The 21,001-nt window shown below is 37.3% G+C and overlaps 1 protein-coding gene across 2 annotated transcripts in view; it reads left to right on the plus strand.

The window, feature by feature from the left end:
- Positions 1–21,001, plus strand: part of LOC26526662 (dynein beta chain, ciliary) — a 505,182-nt gene that overhangs the window by 401,383 nt on the left and 82,798 nt on the right. For both annotated transcript variants that reach the window (XM_026979208.1, XM_026979207.1), the window contains exons 15-16: positions 3,672–3,891; positions 3,950–5,988. In XM_026979208.1, the coding sequence (XP_026835009.1) occupies positions 3,672–3,891; positions 3,950–5,988 (2,259 nt within the window). The remainder of the gene's footprint in view (positions 1–3,671; positions 3,892–3,949; positions 5,989–21,001) is intronic.

The following is a 21,001-nucleotide window of genomic DNA, read 5'->3' on the forward strand; positions in this document are numbered from 1 at the left end:
TTCATTGTCACGTAACTACTTGTCGTAGCACGCTCGGACCTGTCTGAAAATTTGGGGCGGAGTCTCTCCTTTCCAACGCGCTCGGTCTCAGTTCGCTCTGAGCAATAGAAGTGGTAGGACGTGTCGTAGAGCGAAATCATTTTTTCTGTTGTGTCACGGTGCGATGGAGCGTTCGCTGCAACAGCGGTACGCCATAAAGTTTTGTGTGCGACTTGGTAAAAATGCATCGGAAACTTATCAAATGCTTCGAGAGGCCTTTAAGGAGGAGTGCATTTCGAGATCTCAGTGTGGAAGGTGGCACAAGGCCTTCAAGGAGGGTCGAGAGGAGGTCACCGACGATCCACGTTCCGGACGTCCAATAACATGGAATAGTGACGGAGGATTTGCAAATGCGAAAGGTCTGTGCGAAGCTTGTGCCGAAGTTGTTGACGGAGGAGCAGAAAAACGTTCGAGTTTTGCGCTGTGAAGAATTGTTGGCCTTGTGCCACCTTCCACACTGAGATCTCGAAATGCACTTCTTAAAAGCCTCTCGAAGCATTTGATAAGTTTCCAATGCATTTTTGCCAAGTCGCACACAAAACTTTATGGAGTACCGCTGTTCCAGCGAACGCTCCATCGCACCGTGACACAACAGAAAAAATGACTTCGCTCTACGACACGTCCTACCACTTCTATTGCTCAGAGCGAACTGAGACCGAGCGCGTTGGAAAGGAGAGACTCCGCCCCAAATTTTCAGACAGGTCCGAGCGTGCTACGACAGGTAGTTACGTGACAATGAAACCATGCGCATTACTTTCATAACGCAACCTGTATACAAAATATTTTTTGACTTAAATTTTAAAATTTTTCTGACATATCGATAAAAAGCATAAAAGGAAATGGCAAATCAAAGGCAAAAGGCAAGTTAGAAGGGGCGTGGCCAAAGTGTTTTTGGTATACCGATAGAAATTGGCAAATTGTTTATTAATAAATAAAATAAGTGCTTTATTATTTATAGTTCTTTGCTGTCTGGAGGTCCTTTTGAGAATATTACTTGTCTGTTAAATGTATTTATTGGTATTTCTGTAATAAAGATAAGTCACTATTGTGTTTTTCTGCACTATGTTGGGTTTGTTCCCTCAAGTATGTTTCCTCAATTTGTATTATGAATATATGCTACGCAATTTTCTTTTCCTTTTATATAATTTAAGTCAAAATAGAATTCAAATAATTTTACTATATCGGGTGAGTTTTGAATTTGGGTCTATCATGTGCGGTATAACCAGCTAAGTGGCTGGTGGTCACTTGATATTTCAAAGTGTTTTCCAATTAGGTAATTTCGAAATGTTTTTATCCCCAAACAATTGCTAAGAGTTATTTTTCATTTGTGCAGTAATTCGTTCGGCTAATGTTACTGAGTGGGTCTCCCTCTTGTAAGAGTATAGTTAAAGTTAAAGCGATATGCCGTCTGGTGTTAAGACATGCTTGACACTTGTCAAGCTGTAATTTAAGGTTGGCTTTTGCTAGTTTTTCGAAAACCACTTCGAGGTATTGTAGGTGCTCATCAAGGGATGTTAAGAATACAATTATGTCGTCCAAGTACACGAGAAAGGTGGCTGGTGCTTTTTTAATCCGAATGGCATGTGTAAGTACTCATAATGACCGTGCTTGGTGGAAAGGGCTGCCTTCGAAACTGAATCTGGATCCATTTCAATTTGGGTTTCCACCTTTGCCAGCTCTATAGTTGTGCAATAATTGTATCTACCTAGTTTTCCCAATATTTCGTCCATATCTGGGATTGGGTCTCCTACTGTGATTTCATTAAATTTTCTAATACAATTCTGAATTTTTGTTTGCCTGATGCATCTCGTTCCTTGGGACTACCCAGATGGGGCTATTGTAAGGTGAGTTTCTGGTACGTATAATACCCTGATGTAACATATCTTGTATTTGGCTTTCGACCTCGTGCTCATAAGCCTGTAGGTAACTGCATAATTAGGTATAAATAAAAATAAAAATTCTTTTGGTGTTGGGAACAAAATCTTTGTTGGAATGGCTATAATCTTGTTAACAATGAGCGGTCTATTGCTGGTTTGAATAAGAATATTAGTATTTTAGTAAGTCAACTAAGTCAAGTTGAGTAAGTAACTTGGAAAGTCAAATATATTTTGGTATATCATGTTAAATGTGGATCCAGTATCAATAAGGCATTTTAAATTATTTACTTTGTATCTAATTTTTATGTGTTTTGGTTTTCAAAGGGCTGTGGCTGAAAATTTTCAGGTGGTTCGACATTGGGTTCTTGGCTATCGTTGTTTGTTTCGTCTGTATTAATCTGCTGTGTCATTTGTGTTGTTTGTGGGCTTTGATTGTTTTCGTCAGTTTGATACTACTTCGGATAATAGTCCGAATAGTCGTAAGTTGGATTGTAAAAATTTTCATAAGGAGCATATTGCTGATAAGCAGCGCTCTCTTGATATAAAGATTCATCAATACTCATCCCAGTCTGTCTACGGTCAGCTGGTCTTCATCGCTTCATTGGTTGGTTGGCCATATGCGAAGCCGAATTATGTGCTGATTATTGATTTGGATATTGGTGTTGTTGTCTAAACCTATTCTTATCAAATGCATTGTTTCGACGGATGTTAAAAATTAGTCGAGGTGCAAAGTTTGCATTTTGGCCTGGTTGAAAAATATTGTTTGTATTAGGTTGATAGGGTGTTGGATGACGATATGGTGGGCTATTAATTGGTGGTGTTTGATAAATTTGTGGGGCTGGATATGGCATTGGTGAATTATAATGTAGGAAAGGTGTTGGATATCTTCTGTATGATTAGTAATGTGATTAAAGGACTTTTGTTTTTTTATCAGAGATATTTTTTGTTTTTGGATAGGGGTACTTATGTGATTTATTTGTTCGTACATCCCTTTCTCTGGTAAAATGTTTATAAGGGATCGAAAATCTGGTATATTATGGTAATTTATTCTTAAATAAATGTGTGTAGGTAATTTTTCAATAAGGGATTCTATACTGGATTTTATTAATCTTAATTAAAGGGATTTTTCTTCAAGGTTGTTGCTGTTGGTGTTCATCTCCGGTAACATAAAGGGCCAGTATGAAGTCAATCCGGCTCACAAAGTTGTATAGTGTGCCCGGATCACCGATGAATTTCTCCACATTGCCATATTTTAATTATATTTCCAATTTTTACCGATTTTCCAGTAAATTATGAAAGTTTTAGTTCGCACTTCCATTAGCTCAGTAACGGGTAGCATTCTATCTTATTTTTTTGTAAGTCTTGTAAATTTTTAACGATTAAAAAAAAAAATATTTGCCACACCCACTTTAACGACCACAAACCGCTTAAAACTGTCACTCATAAAAAATGTGTTTGTATTAAAATTTATTTTCATCTTATTATTTTTCTTCCTAATTTCTACGCATATTTTAGAAAATGTTGAAATTTCTCGTTTGCTCTTTAAGCTGAGTAACGACGAGCTGAGTAGTCGACCATAGAAATATCTCTTGTTAAAATTGTTTGGTTTTTTTTGTATTTGCCAATTGATTTAAAAGAGCTTTAAAATATATGCTAGCAAATTATGCTACACGAGCGTTTTCTCTAGTTAAGATTCTTTTACAAGAGATCGCTTAAATAAATGGCTTTTAATATGTTTTCTCATTATTATCACAGCCCCCCTAGCCAGGATGCTCTATTCCATATCCTTAACTCGATACTCTCGCAGCACATGGACAACCCCGTTCAGAAATTCGACAAATCAGTCATAAAGCTTTGTGAAAGTATGGTAACTACGGCTATAACTCTGCATTTAAAAGTGGTTTCTTCGTTTTTACCTACTGCGATAAAGTTCCATTATAATTTTAATTTACGGGATATAGCCAATATATTTACGGTAAGCTTTAAAAATACATCTTTCTTATAAATTCTGATTTAGGTTTTTCGTATTTTAGGGTGTACTATATTCCAACTTCGAAACCTGCCCCAATTCTAACCAAATGGTAAGACTTTGGATTCACGAATGTTACCGTGTTTACGGCGACAAATTAGTAGACTACACTGATATTAACAGTTTCAAGAAAATAGTGTCTGATATAGTTCGCAAAGGAATAGAAGGTGTCAACGAAGAAGTTGTATATTCCCAGCCGCTTATTTACTGTCACTTTTCAAAAGGTTTGACAGACATTAAATATATGCCTATATCAGGATGGGAACGCCTAAAAAGTCTATTAGATGAAGCACAAGACCGATATAATGATTATATAGGCGCCATGAATTTGGTTCTTTTTGACGACGCAATGTCTCATGTGTGTCGTATCAGTCGAATTCTTGAATCATCCAGAGGGTATGCTCTTCTTATTGGGGTTGGAGGATCGGGAAAGCAAAGTCTTACTCGTTTGGCATCATTTATTTCATCTTTAGATGTGTTCCAGATACAGCTTACAAAGGACTACAGTGTAAGCGACCTTAAAGCAAACATCGCTACTTTATACATGAAGGCTGGCGTAAAGACAAGTGCTTGCTGCTTTCTTATGACTGACTCGGAAGTAGCACGAGAACAGTTCCTAGTCCTTGTGAATGACCTTCTCGCTTCAGGTGATATCCATGAACTCTTTCCAGATGACGAGGTGGAGAATATTGTCAACGCTGTTCGAAATGAAGTAAAGCAACTGGGAATTGTGGATAATCGTGAAAATTGCTGGAAGTATTTTATCGAAAAGGTTCGCAGCTTGCTTAAGGTAGTTCTTTGCTTTTCGCCAGTGGGCGCTACTCTTCGTGTTCGATCTCGCAAGTTTCCAGCCTTAGTTAACTGCACCACTATTGACTGGTTTCACGAGTGGCCTCAGCAAGCATTAGAGTCAGTCTCGCTTAGATTCCTTTCGGAAATCACAGTGTTGCCAAAAGAACTGGCTTTACCTGTGTCAAATTTTATGGCGTTTGTACACAAAACAGTAAATGACATCTCTAAACTTTACTTAGCCAATGCGAAGAGGTACAATTATACCACTCCAAAATCATTCTTGGAACTGATAGCACTATATGCTAAGTTGCTGCACGAAAAAGTAAAAGCCAATCTGGATCGTCGCCTGCGTTTGGAAAATGGACTAATTAAATTAGCGAGTTGTACAAAGGAGGTGGACGCCCTTCAGGATGTTCTTAAGGTTCAAGAAGTTGAACTAAAGATTAAAAACCAGGAAGCTGACAACCTTATTATAGTTGTTGGAACTGAAAATGAAAAAGTATCCAAAGAAAGAGCATTCGCGTCAAAAGAGGAAAAGAATGTTCGTCAAATAGAAGAGGATGTTACAGCAAAGGCCAAACTTTGCGAAGAAGATTTTCTTAAGGCTCAGCCAGCCCTAATTGCTGCCCAGGAAGCACTTAATACATTAAACAAAAATAATCTGACAGAACTTAAATCTTTCGGGTCACCACCTGATGCTGTGGTTAGTGTTTGTGGTGCAGTTTTGGTCCTATTCTCTAGCAAGGGTAAAATTCCGAAGGACCGCAGCTGGAAAGCTTGTCGGGCTTTGATGGGAAATGTTGACAAATTTCTCGACAATCTTATTAATTATGATAAAAAGCATATTCATCCAGACGTAATTAAAGCTCTTCAACCTTATATTTTAGATGCAGAGTTTAGTCCGGAAAAAATATTAGCGAAGTCATCAGCAGCCGCTGGTCTCTGCTCTTGGGTTATTAACATTAATCGTTTCTATGATGTATATCTTATTGTGGAGCCAAAGGAAAGAGCGCTTTTGGAATCCGAGAGAGAGCTTAAAGATGCCCGTGATAAGTTAACTGCTCTAAACCTAAGGTTAACCGAACTAGAAGAACAACTGAATGCGTTACAAATGGAGTACGATGAAGCCCTAGCCAAAAAACAAAAGTGCCAGGATGAGGCAGACAAAACAGCTTTTACCATTGATATAGCCAATCGATTGATTGGAGGTCTCGCAACGGAAAAAATACGTTGGATGGAATCCGTCAAAAGGTAAGTGAAAAGTATTATATTTATATTTATATTTATGATATTTCTCCTTTTTTACGTAATAAATTAATTATAAAAGAATTAAATTCAATGTATAGCCGACGAAATTTCACGTTTAAATTTGGATTTTAAATTATTATTATTTTATATCATCGTCAGACGTCATCTAACTCATTATGTTCAATTCGGTGCAGAAAAATAGTGCCATAACCGTCTGCACTTGCCGACGGCAAATATGGAGTTCGAGAGAAAATTGTGCAGTTATAGTAAGAATAGGGAGTTTAAGCCTTTGACGAGTGCGGTTCTGAGACGTTGATCGAAAGACGGAAGATCAATTCAATACTTATTTGCTATATTTTTTATATCCTTTGTCATTAATAAAAATAATTACCATAATTCACTGCAGCACTTTGATATTGTTATCTGCTTCTCTAATAAATTCTTCACTACACTTGAACTTTTATTATGATATTTTTTCTTCTTATTCTTGTTTATCAATTTAATTAAACTCGCCTGTTCATACTTGGGTGCTTCAAAAATTGTGGATCTAGTGCACACGAACTTCCCTAACACATGTAGATGAATCCGATATTGCTGCCCGGATCTCTTATACATCACCAAGCACCACTGGGATATTAGAAAGACTCCCACTTCTTGAACATAAATATTGAATGGAGCATAAAAATTGAAAGTGCATAAAAATAACATTTATTCCCCGTTACACAATCTGTAGCGTGTAACGGTTGGAGAAGTGTTTTGGCTCCGGAGGAATCTGTGGTTGCGATGCTCGCCTTAGAATCCAATCGTCGGCTTTGGGGGTGGTCTGGCGTACAGTTCCTACGTATTAACTACGTATTAATTATATACAAAAACAAAACAATCTTCAGTTTTAAGGTCCGGAAAGTTAATTCGCATTAACCTTTGCTCTTCGTTTACACGCGGTAAGGAATCAGGAACAACGTTCAGAGTACCCTTACGATGTTCGATTTTAAAGCGATATCTTTGAAGAGCTAACGACCATCGAGCTAACGGTGAGCTGAGATCATGATTGGACATGAGCCATTTCAGCGAAGCATGATCAGTTATAATCTTAAACTCATAACCTTCTACGATTGCTCTGGAATTCCGCAAAGCTACTATCGCACCAAAACATTCTTGCTCAGTCACCGTATAGTTGCGCTGAGCTTGATTTAACCTCTGTGATTAACTTCTCCTTCTTCGGGTACCTGTTATAACGTCTCCCACTCCAGACTTGCAAGCGTCGCAATGAATGGCGAATGGCTTAGAAAAGTCCGGGCTACATGTGTTAAAGAAGACTTTCGCTTCGTTGTCATTAGATAAGTCAACGGAGCTGAAAGTGTTACAAAATTTGGTACAAACTTACGGTACCAACCACACAAATCCATAAAGCTTCTAAAGCCTTGAAGAGTTTTCGGCACCAGAAACTCGCTAATTGTTTTCACCTCTTCAGGGTCGGTTCGAATACCGCCATCACCTATCATATGTTATGCCAAGATATCAAACTCTTCGCATGCAGAAATGACTATTGCCAATATTGATTGTCAATCCTTCAAGCTTAATCTGCACGGCTATCTCGCTGAGAACGTTAAGATGACTCTCGAAATCAGGTGACACTACCAAGAGATCATCAAAGTACACAAAGAGGTCGTTCCTAAGATAAACAGGAACAACTTTATCCATCCATAGTGCTGGTGGCATTAAATAGCCCGAAAGGCATCACCTTACATTTGTACAGCGGCCTACCAGGCACTGTAAAAGCAGTGGCACCTGCCAATAATCATCTTTTAAGTCAAGACTAGTTATAAATTCGGCTTTAGGTAACCAACTTAGGATTCCACTGATTAGAGGAAGTGGACATGCATTCTTTTCAGTGAAACTATTAACCTTCCGGCAATCTAATTAAATTCTCACTTTGCCTGGTTTCGTAACCATGATAATAGAAAAAGACCACGCGCTATCTGATTCTTCAATCTCACCTAGTCTTAACATTCTATAAATTTCTTCATACATACTCTTGTTTAACTGGTTTTTGCATTCCCTACGTCAATCGAATGAGTTATCAAGCTAGTTTTTCCAAGACCATTATCAGTAAACGACGGAAGCCATGTTATGACACTATCTAGCTTGGACTTCCTTTCTTCAGTTAAGTCGTGTTGATCAACTCCGACCTTGCTCTTAACTTCTATCGATTCGAATTCAGATATCTGCAAATTCTTTGCAAGAAGATTATACAGCCTCAAAAAATCTATGTCCAAGTAAAGATCTTGTTTTAGAGAAGGCACTATATAGATATGTATAGTTTTTAAAACATCTCCATATTCTACATCGATTTTCATGCTACCTACAATCCGTTGTGGACTCCAATCTGCTGTGGTAGCACTAATATTCCTTTTGATATGAGTTCTTTGGCTAATTCACCGCCGAAACAACTTATGGAAGCAACGAAATCAAGCAACCCATAAACGGAACGATCTAGTATCCGAACAGATACAGATAGAAATATAATACACGTATTTTAATCCGATTCCGCAGAGTCTCAGAGTATGCCAAAATGATCTGATTATCTTAAAGCTTCGCGATAATGAAATTATTAAGATATTCAAAAGAAAAGTATGATTTTTGTATTTTAGGTAAATTTTTCATTTTACGATGTAGTAGACAGACATCGCTAATTGGAACGTCAGGGGTTGTAATTGGTGTTGCTTCTAAATTTGCAACAATCTTAAATCAGTCATTGTTGACTGATGACGTCCAGCATTCGAAGTCTTCGGTTTATGTTGCGACTTCGTAATGCCGGATCGCGAGTTTTTTGCACAGTTGAACACACTTTTTTTGCACACACACTTACAATTCGGTTTGTATGTGCCGTTTGTATAGCCGTAACAAACGACATGCTTTTCCGACAAACAATCCTGGTATCTGTGACCATCTTTGCGGCAATTCCAGCATACCAAGGAAAATGCGTCAACTTCCAATTCGCGTTCCGATTCGGATTCGTTTTGCGAACCTTTTTTTGGACTTAACTCCGAGACTACTCGTCTGAAAGGAGTTACTCCTAGACATCGTCATAGAAAACATTGACATTCACGTCGACGACAGCTTTCTCTCAATTCGGGTACATTTCCAACATCTACTTTCAATAATTCGTGTCAATAATTCGTGTCAATAATTTCAGGGCTTAAAGTGTTCTTGAGAACACGAGCAAGTTTTCGGGTAAACCATCCAGCTGATCGATTAAGTCCTTTACACTGTCGTTAAAACTGTTGAATGTCTCATTAGGTTTTTGTTTCCTATTTCGAATCAACTCCTCAATGTCTACATTGACCCTTCTTTGACGAAATTGACAACGCAATGCGGATAAATAATAAAATTCGTTGGCTTTACCCTCGAAAAGAACGCTGACATGCCTACACAGGACTTAAGAGTTTCCTTCTAATGTTTGGTGTGTAAGCGCTTCTACTCGATAGATAAAATTATCAATTGTTACTCCTGACCCAGAGTATTTTAATTGCCATCCGTTCAAGATGTAAACGTCTTTGTCGCGTCTATTAATGAGATCGGACGAGGAACTTCTATGCGAAATGGGGGTTCCTAGATTAGGCGTAACCACCCGTACACTTGGTACTTGATCCCCGTCACTAGTATGTGGGTAATTAACTTCTACTAACGGTGCAGGAGTATTTGCCCTTGCATCATTATTAGCAACTGTATTAGTAGGTGTTGCGAAATGTCCTCGAACACTTTCGACTACTGTGGTTTGAACCAATTCTGCAATTTTCCCCAAAAATATATTGAGCATTCTACGCTCCATGCTAAGTAAAGTGATAGCAATATTAGAGATTCCGGACGTACCGGAAACTTCATCAGCTGGAGTTCTTGTTTCGCTAACCTCCGTTTGACGACTTCTAGATTGAGATCGCGTTTGTAACACTTTATTGTCGATTACTGGTCTACAAAGCGTTTCGCAAGAAGGATAGCTTCCGCTTTTCTTGAAGTGAGCTTCTGTGCACTTTTTTATGGAATTCATGATTGCATGACGTTTTAAAAGTATCAGCTGCCAAGTGATCGGTCTAAACCCATTTAATCAAGCCTTTAGCTAGCTTCAGTTAAGTTTTGATCGGCTAATAGTAATTGATTTCAAATTATATAGCAAGATTTCATAATAATCCAAAGATTTCATTTCGATTCGTAAGGCGTTTGTAAGAGATCAGAAAAGAATAACCTCACCATTTGGTCGGCGTTTATATAACTCACTCAGGATAATTCCAACGATGAAGATCGATCTCCGACATGGGTCGCTGAAAATTAAATATACTTACTCTTGCCCTATTTCGACATGATAACTCCTCGAAATCCCTTAGCACTCGCCTTCACTTGCTTCTTAGCCATAACAAATTCATTATAGATTAAGAAATTTTTTTTTTTTTAAACCAGTTATTCAATAAATTTAAGCAATAATAAACTTTTACAACCTTCTTCATTAATTTTACCTCTAAGCACTGTTTCATGTTAATATTAATATTATTTAATTCACATCGTTCTCAACAGAAAATCTCTGCTTCGGAGCATTGCCATTCGTTGTTTCTTTAATCTGTGAGGTTAAACTTGATCACTGATCGGTCATGGCAAAGCGCAAAAATATGAAAGTGGGGTTTAAGCTGACATGGCTCGCAGACCAAGATCTCGGTTATTACAGCAACAAAATAACACAAGAAAGCACAATCTGATGCTGGGGTGCTCCTTTCTGTGACTCGTTCTACCCGCCGATGATGCGCTGCGGGATCACATTCCCTCGAATTTGTAGCAGCGCATCCGTGCTTATATTCCACTCTTACTGGCCGAGAGCCCCTCTTTGGAGTTCAGCCTGAGGGGTGCTCCTCTGCCGATGCTTTAGGTTATTTCAAGAACTGCTCTCCTCTTGAGCTTCCTTAACTCCTTACGAGTCTATTACGTGGGTTGAATTATGTTCTATTATCTGTGAATTCGAACTAATTAATAGTCGCATCGCCTTGGCAGCAACTCTGGAATACCTGTGCCCCGAAATCCACAGTCTGGAAGTTTCCTATTGGGATTCTCCGCTGATGAGGATCAATCCTTGCTGTGCAAACTTTGCACCAGTAACGGCGATGATTTGTCCCGTCTGGTTTACCACAGCGCCGGTACACACAAGTTGTGCGATCTGCATGCTGTTTGAGGTTATATAAAATCCAAGCTGCATACGCAAACACTCACTGATTTAGAAAATCCCTTGTGGCACTTTGTATCCACCAAATATAGACTAAAAAATATAAATATAAATATAGAATATTTCACACTTTTATACGTTTTAACACGCTTTCACACAGTAAGCAGAACTTTTTGCGGGAATTAAAGCTTGATCAGCGATGGCAACCGGTCATACGAGGCAGCTGACATCGCTATCGATATTCGTATCGATACAGCAAGCTTACCATCGATATCTTCTCACTATGGTGACACTGGTCGATCTGGCAATATGAATATGGATCTGTTTCCAATATGAAATATCGATATCTGGTATATACCAAATCTAGACTTAAGCTGAGTTTGGTACTTACGCAAATCAAAACAATAACATTGAGTTTTGTAGTCGCTACAGGCGCCGCTACAATTCATATGTCAAATGGATTGTCGCCGGCCCTTATGTCAAGCTTGTCTGTCAAAAGTTATGTTTTTGTTTTTGACCTTCTCAACTTTTCAAGTGAGTAACCCCTTAAACGGTAGTTAGCAACATATTCTGTCGTAATCTATTTCATATTATAAATTTATTGAATAATAATTTATATTGGTTGGTGACATAAGTAATAAGCAAATAAACTTTAATAGTTTTTGTTGATAATATATTTACTCTTGCAGCGGAGAGTATCGCATTTGCCCCCGAAAATGTCAAATTCCTTTTTGGCATATGAATAGAAATTGGGAACAACATTCTTATATTATTATAATGGTAACAAATTCAAAAATGTTTTAAAGTTTTGGGGCGACAGTTTTAAGCGGCTTGTGGGCGTCAGAAAGGGCGTGGTAAAAAACATTTGCTGACTATTCACGCCGCTCAAAGGAGTCTTGTGATTGCTTATACCATAAATAAGTCTGATAATCGACGTTAAAAATTAATTTTATTGAAATTGAATTATGAATTCCTATTGATCATCATTTATTTTATCTATTTTCTTTTCTTCAATTTTTCAAGTAGTCCAGCGTATAAGAAAATTTTTCAGTCGTGTCATGTTTAATTTTATGTTTGTATTTGTAAAGAATTGTTTTTATCTTGCTTAATTTTACTTCTTCGTCATCATATGAATTGATAATCAATAAGGATATTTTCATTTATTGTTTTATGTAGTCTTTCGACGTCTGCTACACCGTTTTTAGCCGGGTTGAGTTGCAATTCGATTTTTGTTGTCCAAACTATGGCGAGTAATTAAGTGTTCTGCTAATAAAGGATGACCATTTTGAGAAAGTATTGCCCTAAGGGCTAAATTACTGGCATCTGTGGTTAAAGTAATTTTTTTTTTGAAATATGGTAAATATTATATGGTTCTCTTATTATAAAAGCTTTAAGTTTTTTGAATACTTCTATGTAGTCTAGGTTTTGTGCATCTATTTTTGCTCATTTTTTGAACATTTTTTTTGCTAAGGTTTTTCTATGATTGCGTAATTACTCGTGCATTTTTCAACAATTTTCTGTCAATTAGCATATAATAATTATTAGGAAAACTTCGTACATAAAATGGTTGATTCATTTTAAAAATACTATTGCTGGGTAAGATAATCAAGTTCTTCAACGTAATGGGGCAATTTGATGTTGAAACTTCACATCTGGAATTTTGAATATGAAGACAAAATATATTTTTATTGATCATATTTATCGTAGATCCTGTGTCTATTAGGCATTTGTATGTATAACCTTTGTATGCTATTTTTATGTATTCGTTTTTAGTTTGGCTCTAAAATATTTAGATTTTGCTCGTCGTTCATTTGGTCGGGTGGTACCTGTTGTTGCTCTTTATTAGTGAAGGTATTGATTTTGGTCATAATACTGTTGCTTATAATAACTGGGTTAAAATTCTTCGTATTTTGTCCGTCTACTCCGCGTCACAATACTCCAGAGTGACAACTTGCAGAAAATAATTTCACAAAGTTATTAAATACGCAACAACTTTGCCTTCTCGATCTCAAAATGTTTTCTGTTGCAAATTCTTTTTCTTTTCTTGATTTCCGCACCAAAGTTTAAAATATAACGTAGAATATCGTTTAGGTATGTAAATGCAGGTATATAGTGAAATGTTTAAAGTTAAACCGAGTCGAACTAATCTCCCGTTCCGTGGACGCTAAAAAAAAAAAATAATAATTAGATCAATTATATAGGTTCACGTCTTTATTGATTAACTCTCAGCTTAAGACTAACTCTTGCGACAAAAATATTTCTCGTGCTGTCCTTTTGTTAAATTAATTTTGGGACCCAGCTATTCCGCTTGGGGTATTGGTTGTATACAATAATGAAAGATTTGGAGAGCCTGTAAGGAGAGCGGCATCGCTCACTCCGGATGTGGTTGTTTATATTTAATGTGGATTGCGTGGGATCGCCTACTCAGCATATTCTTATATATTCGAACAGTACTAGATATGTGAATATGTCACTCCTTCCCCTTAAAAGGGTTGCCTATGCTTGTTCTGGCATTACAGGGTACAATGCAGGCAACTGTTTTTGTTGTTGTGGTTCTTGATTATTTTTCTCTTGTGTTTCTTGATTATTTTTTTCTTGTTTTCTAAGTTTTAAATATAAGAACGTTTTTGGATTTATTAATTAATTAATTTTAAAACGTCATTATGTTCTACCATTTTTATCTTAGTGACATTTTGGTCATAATACTGTTGCTTATAATAACTGGGTTATAATTCTTCGTATTCGAGCGCGTCTTGAAATCTAATTTCGTCATTAGACATTTTGGATGGTCCACTGCCTGATGGTCTTGGTCGTTTAGTAATTTGGAAGTTAGTATTATTAGATGAGGAGTGAGGAGGGGTATGTGGAGATGTAGTTGGGGGTATGCATTTCCTCTAAAATGTGCTGTTTGAGGATTTGGGATTTTATTGTAATGTTTTGGGAAAGGACTTTTGGGAATACTTGGTTGTATGTTCATGTACGGGTTGGGTCGGAAATAATTTTGTGTGTGCCACATAGGTTGGTTGTTGGGCATCTGCAGTGTATAGGTGGTTCTAAAAGGTTGAGAAAGGATGACAAGATTAGGGATTGAGTTTCTATTACAGATTTTATTCAATTCCAAATTAATATGTTCTTCATAAATTCCCTCACCTTGTGCAATAGTAATTACCGATCTTAAGTCTTTAATATCATGATGAGCCAAAATAGTGAATAATTTTATTGGTAGTTTTCTGATCAGTATATTAATAGAATCTTAAATAGCCTGCATATAGATAAGAATATCCGGTTGGTTACCTTCAAGGTGTAATTTCGAAATCAACAAATTACCGCTTCCTCGCAGAATGTCTCACTGAAGCTCTCCAGTAGTTTGTAGTTCGGTGTTTGGGGTTTAAATTCTGTGATTAGTCTCGATTTGAGGGTAGGCCAATATTCGATGTTCGGAAGTCCCGAAGATCGTGTTACTTGACCGTCCAAGTTCCGTTCGATGGCTCCAATTAGGATCCTCTGTTGTCGCAAATCATTAGTTTGGTAGAGTGAAATTACGGCTGGTGAAGGTGTAGAGGGTTTCTGGATCCCCCTTGACTGGTATGATGTCTTTCTGCTGCCGACGGGCTTCGGCAAGATTGGTGTCGTTTGACGCAACGATTTGGGGTGCGGTAATAAGTGGTGTTGTTTCAGTGCAAAACAAATTTTATTCTTTTTATTTGTTTTTATTTATTTAATAACAATTTTTAACAATATAAAATATTGTTGAAATAAATTTTTTTTTTTGTAAAATTTATTGTGTTGATTTTAACACTACTCAAAATATTCTTATATACTAATGTGTGAATGTCACATATATATAAGGGAAAATCAACAAAATTGCTGCGCTGATCTGGGCAAACAACATTTCCATGTTGTTCGGCTTATTAAACGTCCACGAAACCAAAGTTAAACCCAAATCCGAAGAACACTTCCGAACTGTGTCTAAATACCTGGAGGGCACAAAAAAGAACTTCTACACCTATCAACTAAAAAGCAGAGAGCGATTCAACAAGCCCTTAAAGACAAGGGCTTTTGTAATAAAAATGTAAACTACATAATAAACAATAACAAAACGCTACAATCACTCTTCAAGATGGATCTCGAATTTTAGTAACTGTGAAGGATACAGTATGGCAAACAGTACAGAGGCTGTACTGTTTATTCGTGTGCTCATGTGTCTCATGCGACGATCGACAGCTACGCGTCAACATAATATGGAAAATGCGTATTATAACTCAACGCAAAAAGTACTTTTCGTCAAAGCAGCCAGATCACGTGACCTAATAACTACAAAAATGGTAATGGACCTTCCGTAATGTGCTATCGAGGTCATCCGTAAACTCTTCAATGGAATCATAAGTCTCAACTTAAATACCCAAGTAAATTATAAAATCTATAATTATAATACCTTCTAACCCGCATAATACCATAAATGGAACTATCGAGCAAGTTAACAGAATAACACCAGAAATTCGCGAATCCTTTGGCTCAACACCGTATGGCTCACAAGTGTCGCATGCATAAAATTAAAACACACTTGCCTGTATAAATTCTACCAAAAATTTCATCTAACGCGCATAATACCATAATTGGAACTATCGAGCAAGTTAAGAGAATAACATCAGAAATTCGAACAGCCTTCGAGCATTCCTCGATGCAGCTCAAGCATTCAACCGCGACTGGCTCAAAGGTCTCATGCATAAAATGAAAACACACTGGCCTAGTTACACTTTATCTCCTTTATCTCAACCCGGCAGTCTCAGCCTAGTAGACCCCGTCGTTTAGCGTCTTGACTCGGCATCTTGATCCTTTCGCCCTTCCCCAGCTTCCTTCATCTGCTGCCGTCTGCTCCTTGTCACCAGCTCTGTATTTAAACTTCCCGCCTTCCTTTGAAGCTTTTCACAGCCTTTCGTGTCTAGCCACCCCACCGTGTGGGGTTTGCTTTGCTGGCTTAAAGCAAAAAGAGCTTTCCTTAAAATTTTCAATGAAATGGGAAAACCGTCCGAAATAAGAGCCGATAAAAATTCAGCTTTCATATGTTCCGCGTTACACTTATGGTTTAGGTCCGAAAATGTGAATATAAATATCACAAGTAAAAATGTAATTTCTGACATTAAAAGATTCCATAAAACAGTCAATGAAAAGTAAAGAATCATAAACAGTGAGTCCGACCCAGAAAATAAGATAACAAAATTTTAAACTATACATAATCATAAAACCAAACGCAATACAACTGGTAGGATACCAGCTGATATATTAATTTATGCAGGAACACCTGCATATGACATCCAAAAGGAGATAAGTTGAATAAAGACATAGCTATGAAGTAGACACCAGATATAAACAAGCTCCATTGGTAAAAAGTAAAACAACTAACCCATTTAAGAAAACAGGACGTATAGAGCAAACAGATGATAAACATTACGAAGAAACAAATAGAGGAAGAAAATTGAACATTATAAATCTAAATTTAAAAAACAAAAGAAAATTAATAATGGTTGTATACAATAACGAAAGATTGTAGTGTACGTAGTTCGGCAGATTTTTATCTAGTTGGTCTTTTAATAGTGGGTGGTAATTACTAATAAAGAGGACCTTGTACTTCCTTCGCTAGGGATGCGCACTCTTGCTATGCTCGGGTCTAGCTCGCCGTAGGTCGGGGTTCTTTTAGCTTACGATAGTACGAAACGCTACTACATTTTAATAAGTGCGTCTTACTCATAAACAATATTCAAAACTGGACTATCGATTAATAAAAGAAATGGCTTTATATTGATACTAATGATACACGCCGACACGTGTGAAGATAAGCTACAGATTCTGATAAGTATTGGGAATTTTGGATGTTAATGATTCCCTAAGCCTTTACCCTCTCTACCATGACAATGCTACTTAAAATATTTACATTGTCCCTTGGCCAAGTTCAAATAACTCTACCACATATTTAAGAAAGTGTTCAACATAAGTACTCGACAAACCATTAAATCTATTTATTCACAATTCATTCTTTTTCAATATATCTTCAATTATAATTCCATTTATATAAATTCAGTTTAGTAAACGGTTCCATTAAATCTCTTTTACAAACTAACAAATTTTAATCTACGCATAATTATCCTAGACATTCTCTAACTCTTCATTTTCGTTTATATTCAGTGAGTAAAATAACGTATATAAAAGTAAAGTATAAAACAGATATATATAAGTAATTGAATATAAAATTAGCAAATATAGTTATATAATCTTTAGTCAAATGCAGATCTTATTTTATTTAGACGTTCGGGTGGCATTTTGTAGAATTCTAATATAGGTAATTCATAATAATGTTTTTTATCATTGTTGGTTTGTAGTACTCACGACCTTAAATATCCACTCCATGATGTGCGTAAAGTTGGGCCCAAGTTCACGTTGACATTGTCGAGCTGTAGGTCAAACTTTAAAGGTTCTAAGTTAAATTCCTATTCAAATGCCAAAAGTTCCGTCAATCTGCGAGTATTTAATTCATTATTAATCGCAATACAAAAGAAAATCAAGAATCAAAACAAAACACGAAATATAACTGCAGCACTGCAGCGATAATACCTTAGGAAACCGCTGGCTGCTACGCTGCGTTGCGATAAGACGAAATCACAAAGCTAGACCTCCGTTGGTCATAGGAGATGATCTTCACTGCGTGACGTTGATGATGTCCAAATATAATTAAATCTGATCCGGTCGTCTAAACTTCTGGACAGCTGAATAATCTGGATGAGCTCTAGCCTTCCAATATATTTGACTAGTTATCATTCGGCAGGTGGCCGGTTGCTGAAGGTTATGTCCCCTCGTGGCCTCTTCTTGGAGCGACCCCGTTAAACCATGAGCTGATGCGGGGGGTCGACAGGACGGGGGTAGTCGGTTGTAGAGCAACCAAATGCTCTTATATAGGCCTGGCCTTCCTTACGCCTTGGGGTCGAATCTCGTTGCCACTTTCACACAAATCGCACACGGAAATTTATTGAAATATCCCACTCTTGTTTTTATGAGATTGGATATATATATAACTAAATTATATTTTCACGTGTATGTGCAGTCTAAAAATGCGTCAAAAAATGTGAGCGTTCGCCACGAGCTCTGGGAAGCTGAATGCAGGTGGTCGCTGCTATAGCTTTTCTTTTCCTAACTCTATAATCGTACGATCATATTCTGTCCTGATTGGTCTAAGACTATTCTCTCACTTTTTGGGTTACACAAAAGCTGCTATAATTTAGGGCGAGGGTATCTTGAAGAGTTATTGCAGTGTAAAGTTAAGTTGGTCACTACACCCACAGAAAAGGGTAACGAGACTACGTCAAGGAAGCTTTATCTGAAGAAACTCCTTGTTTTCTAGCATGTATATACTTCAAATGGAATACTCCTAATTTCTTTCCTCTCTCATCCTCTAATTCATAGTAGTACGAGCTACGTTTCTTATAAACTTTAGCTGGAATAAATACGGGTGCCAATTTACTACTGAATTTCTTTACGGCATTACTTTGTGTAAAGTTTCTAGCGTAAGCGAAATCGCCGTTTTTAAATTCTATCTGCCGAGTGCGTAGATTGTATCTATTCGCGTTTTCTTCATGGGATCGGTTTAGGTTCAGTTTAGCTTGCCGTCTCTGCAGTTCTAAAGCCTCCGGTTTAGATAACCGAGTGTCGTCCGCTAACATATTTAGAGTACGCAGGAGACTATAGTCCTTGCCGTTAAGGATCATATTTTGTACAAATGTCAGAAAGTAAGGTGACGAACCTGTGCTTCTATGTAACGACGCTCTTAAAGATCCGCTAATAGCGTCTAAGTTGTCATCCCAATTTGTGTGGTCTTTCCCTATATAAGCTCTTACAGCGGCTAACACCGATCTGTTGTCTTTCACTCGCGTTAGCCTGTGGAGAATATATGGCTGTCCGTTTTTGCTGTACGCCAAAACTAGTAAGGAAAGCTTGGAAATAGCTTGACTTAAACTGACTGCCATTATCAGAAAGTATTACTTCTGGAACGCCAAACGTAAAGAATATAGCCTCCTTTAAGTAGTCACAGATTTTAGGAGCGGTGAACTTCTTAAGAGGTAACAAAAAGTGGAAACGGGTGTTATGGTCAACGACAATCAACAAACCTACGTGACCTTTTTTTTTATATACTTCCGTATTTGCGTAACCATACAAGGCCAAAACAAATATCTTTTTAGTTTTTCTACAGTTTTACTCATGCCACAATGAGATGATCTTGGTGCATCATGAGCCTGAAACAATATATCGGGTACTAAAGCCGAAGGTATCCATAGTTTCCATGGATTCCCTTGCTTTATATCGTCTGATACAAAAGTAGTTCTTTTGTAAATATATCCATCCCTGATTTGTAGATCGGGAAATCTTGATTGATTGTTAGATATTGTCTTTATTAAGTCCAAGTACTCCGTGGATTTGAAATGTGGGGAATCTACGTCAACTATGGGTCCATTTTGACAAAATTCATCGATGGCTGGGTCGTTCTGTCTGGATAAGGTGTCTGCAACGACGTTCTGAGAACCGCTACGATGTTTTATAGTGAACGTAAATGCTCTCAACTTCATTGACCATCGAGCTAACCTTCCTGATAAATCCTTCTGCCGCATCAGCCATTGAAGGGCTGCATGGTCTGTTATGACTAGGAAATCCTGGCCTTCAATATATGCGCGGAATTTTTTAATTCCCTTTATAACGGCAAGACATTCTAATTCGGAAACTGAATAGTTACGATGTGCTTTGGACAATTTTTTGGACATATACGAAATCGGAAGTTCTACTCCATCTCGTTCCTGAGCCAGTACGCAACCAACACCAAAAGAGCTGGCGTCACACAACAAAATGAATTGCTTAGAAAAATCTGGTGTTATGAGAATTGGTGAGGCAGTAAGACATGATTTCAAGTTTTCAAAAGCGGTTTGAGCCTCTTCGTTCCATTCAAGCGTATTCTTCTTTTTAAGAAGTTCCGTCAAATGGAAACTAATAGTGGCAAAGTTTTCTACAAACCGTCGGTACCATCCCGCTAATCCTAGAAATCTTCGCAGCTGCTTAATCGAAGTTGGTTGTGGAAATTCTGCTATCGCTTTAACTTTATCTGGATTGGTTCTTATTTGTCCATTCCCAATTATAAAACCGAGATATATGATCTCCTTCATACAAAATTTAGATTTGCTGACATTGATAGTGAGATTTGCTTTACGTAAGCATAAAGCTATCTCCTGTAGTAAAAGCATATGGGATTCAAAATCCTCAGACAAAACTAATAAGTCGTCAAGATAAACAAATACTCTAGTCCTAAGATGAGCTGGAATGACTCGATCCATAAGACGACAAAGAGTTTGGGCCGCGTTACAGAGACCAAAGGGCATCATTTTATACTGATATAGCGGTCTATCCGGTATTGTAAACGCAGTGTATTGCTTAGAATTTTCGTCGAGCGGTATCTGCCAATATGCGTGCTTAAGGACTTAACTATACATAATCATAAAACCAAACGCAATACAACTGGTAGGATACCAGCTGATATATTAATTTATGCAGGAACACCTGCATATGACATCCAAAAGGAGATAAGTTGAATAAAGACATAGCTATGAAGTAGACACCAGATATAAACAAGCTCCATTGGTAAAAAGTAAAACAACTAACCCATTTAAGAAAACAGGACGTATAGAGCAAACAGATGATAAACATTACGAAGAAACAAATAGAGGAAGAAAATTGAACATTATAAATCTAAATTTAAAAAACAAAAGAAAATTAATA

Source organism: Drosophila erecta, unplaced genomic scaffold, assembly GCF_003286155.1.
Source record: "Drosophila erecta strain 14021-0224.00,06,07 unplaced genomic scaffold, DereRS2 tig00000055-arrow-pilon, whole genome shotgun sequence".
Taxonomy (NCBI): domain Eukaryota; kingdom Metazoa; phylum Arthropoda; class Insecta; order Diptera; family Drosophilidae; genus Drosophila; species Drosophila erecta.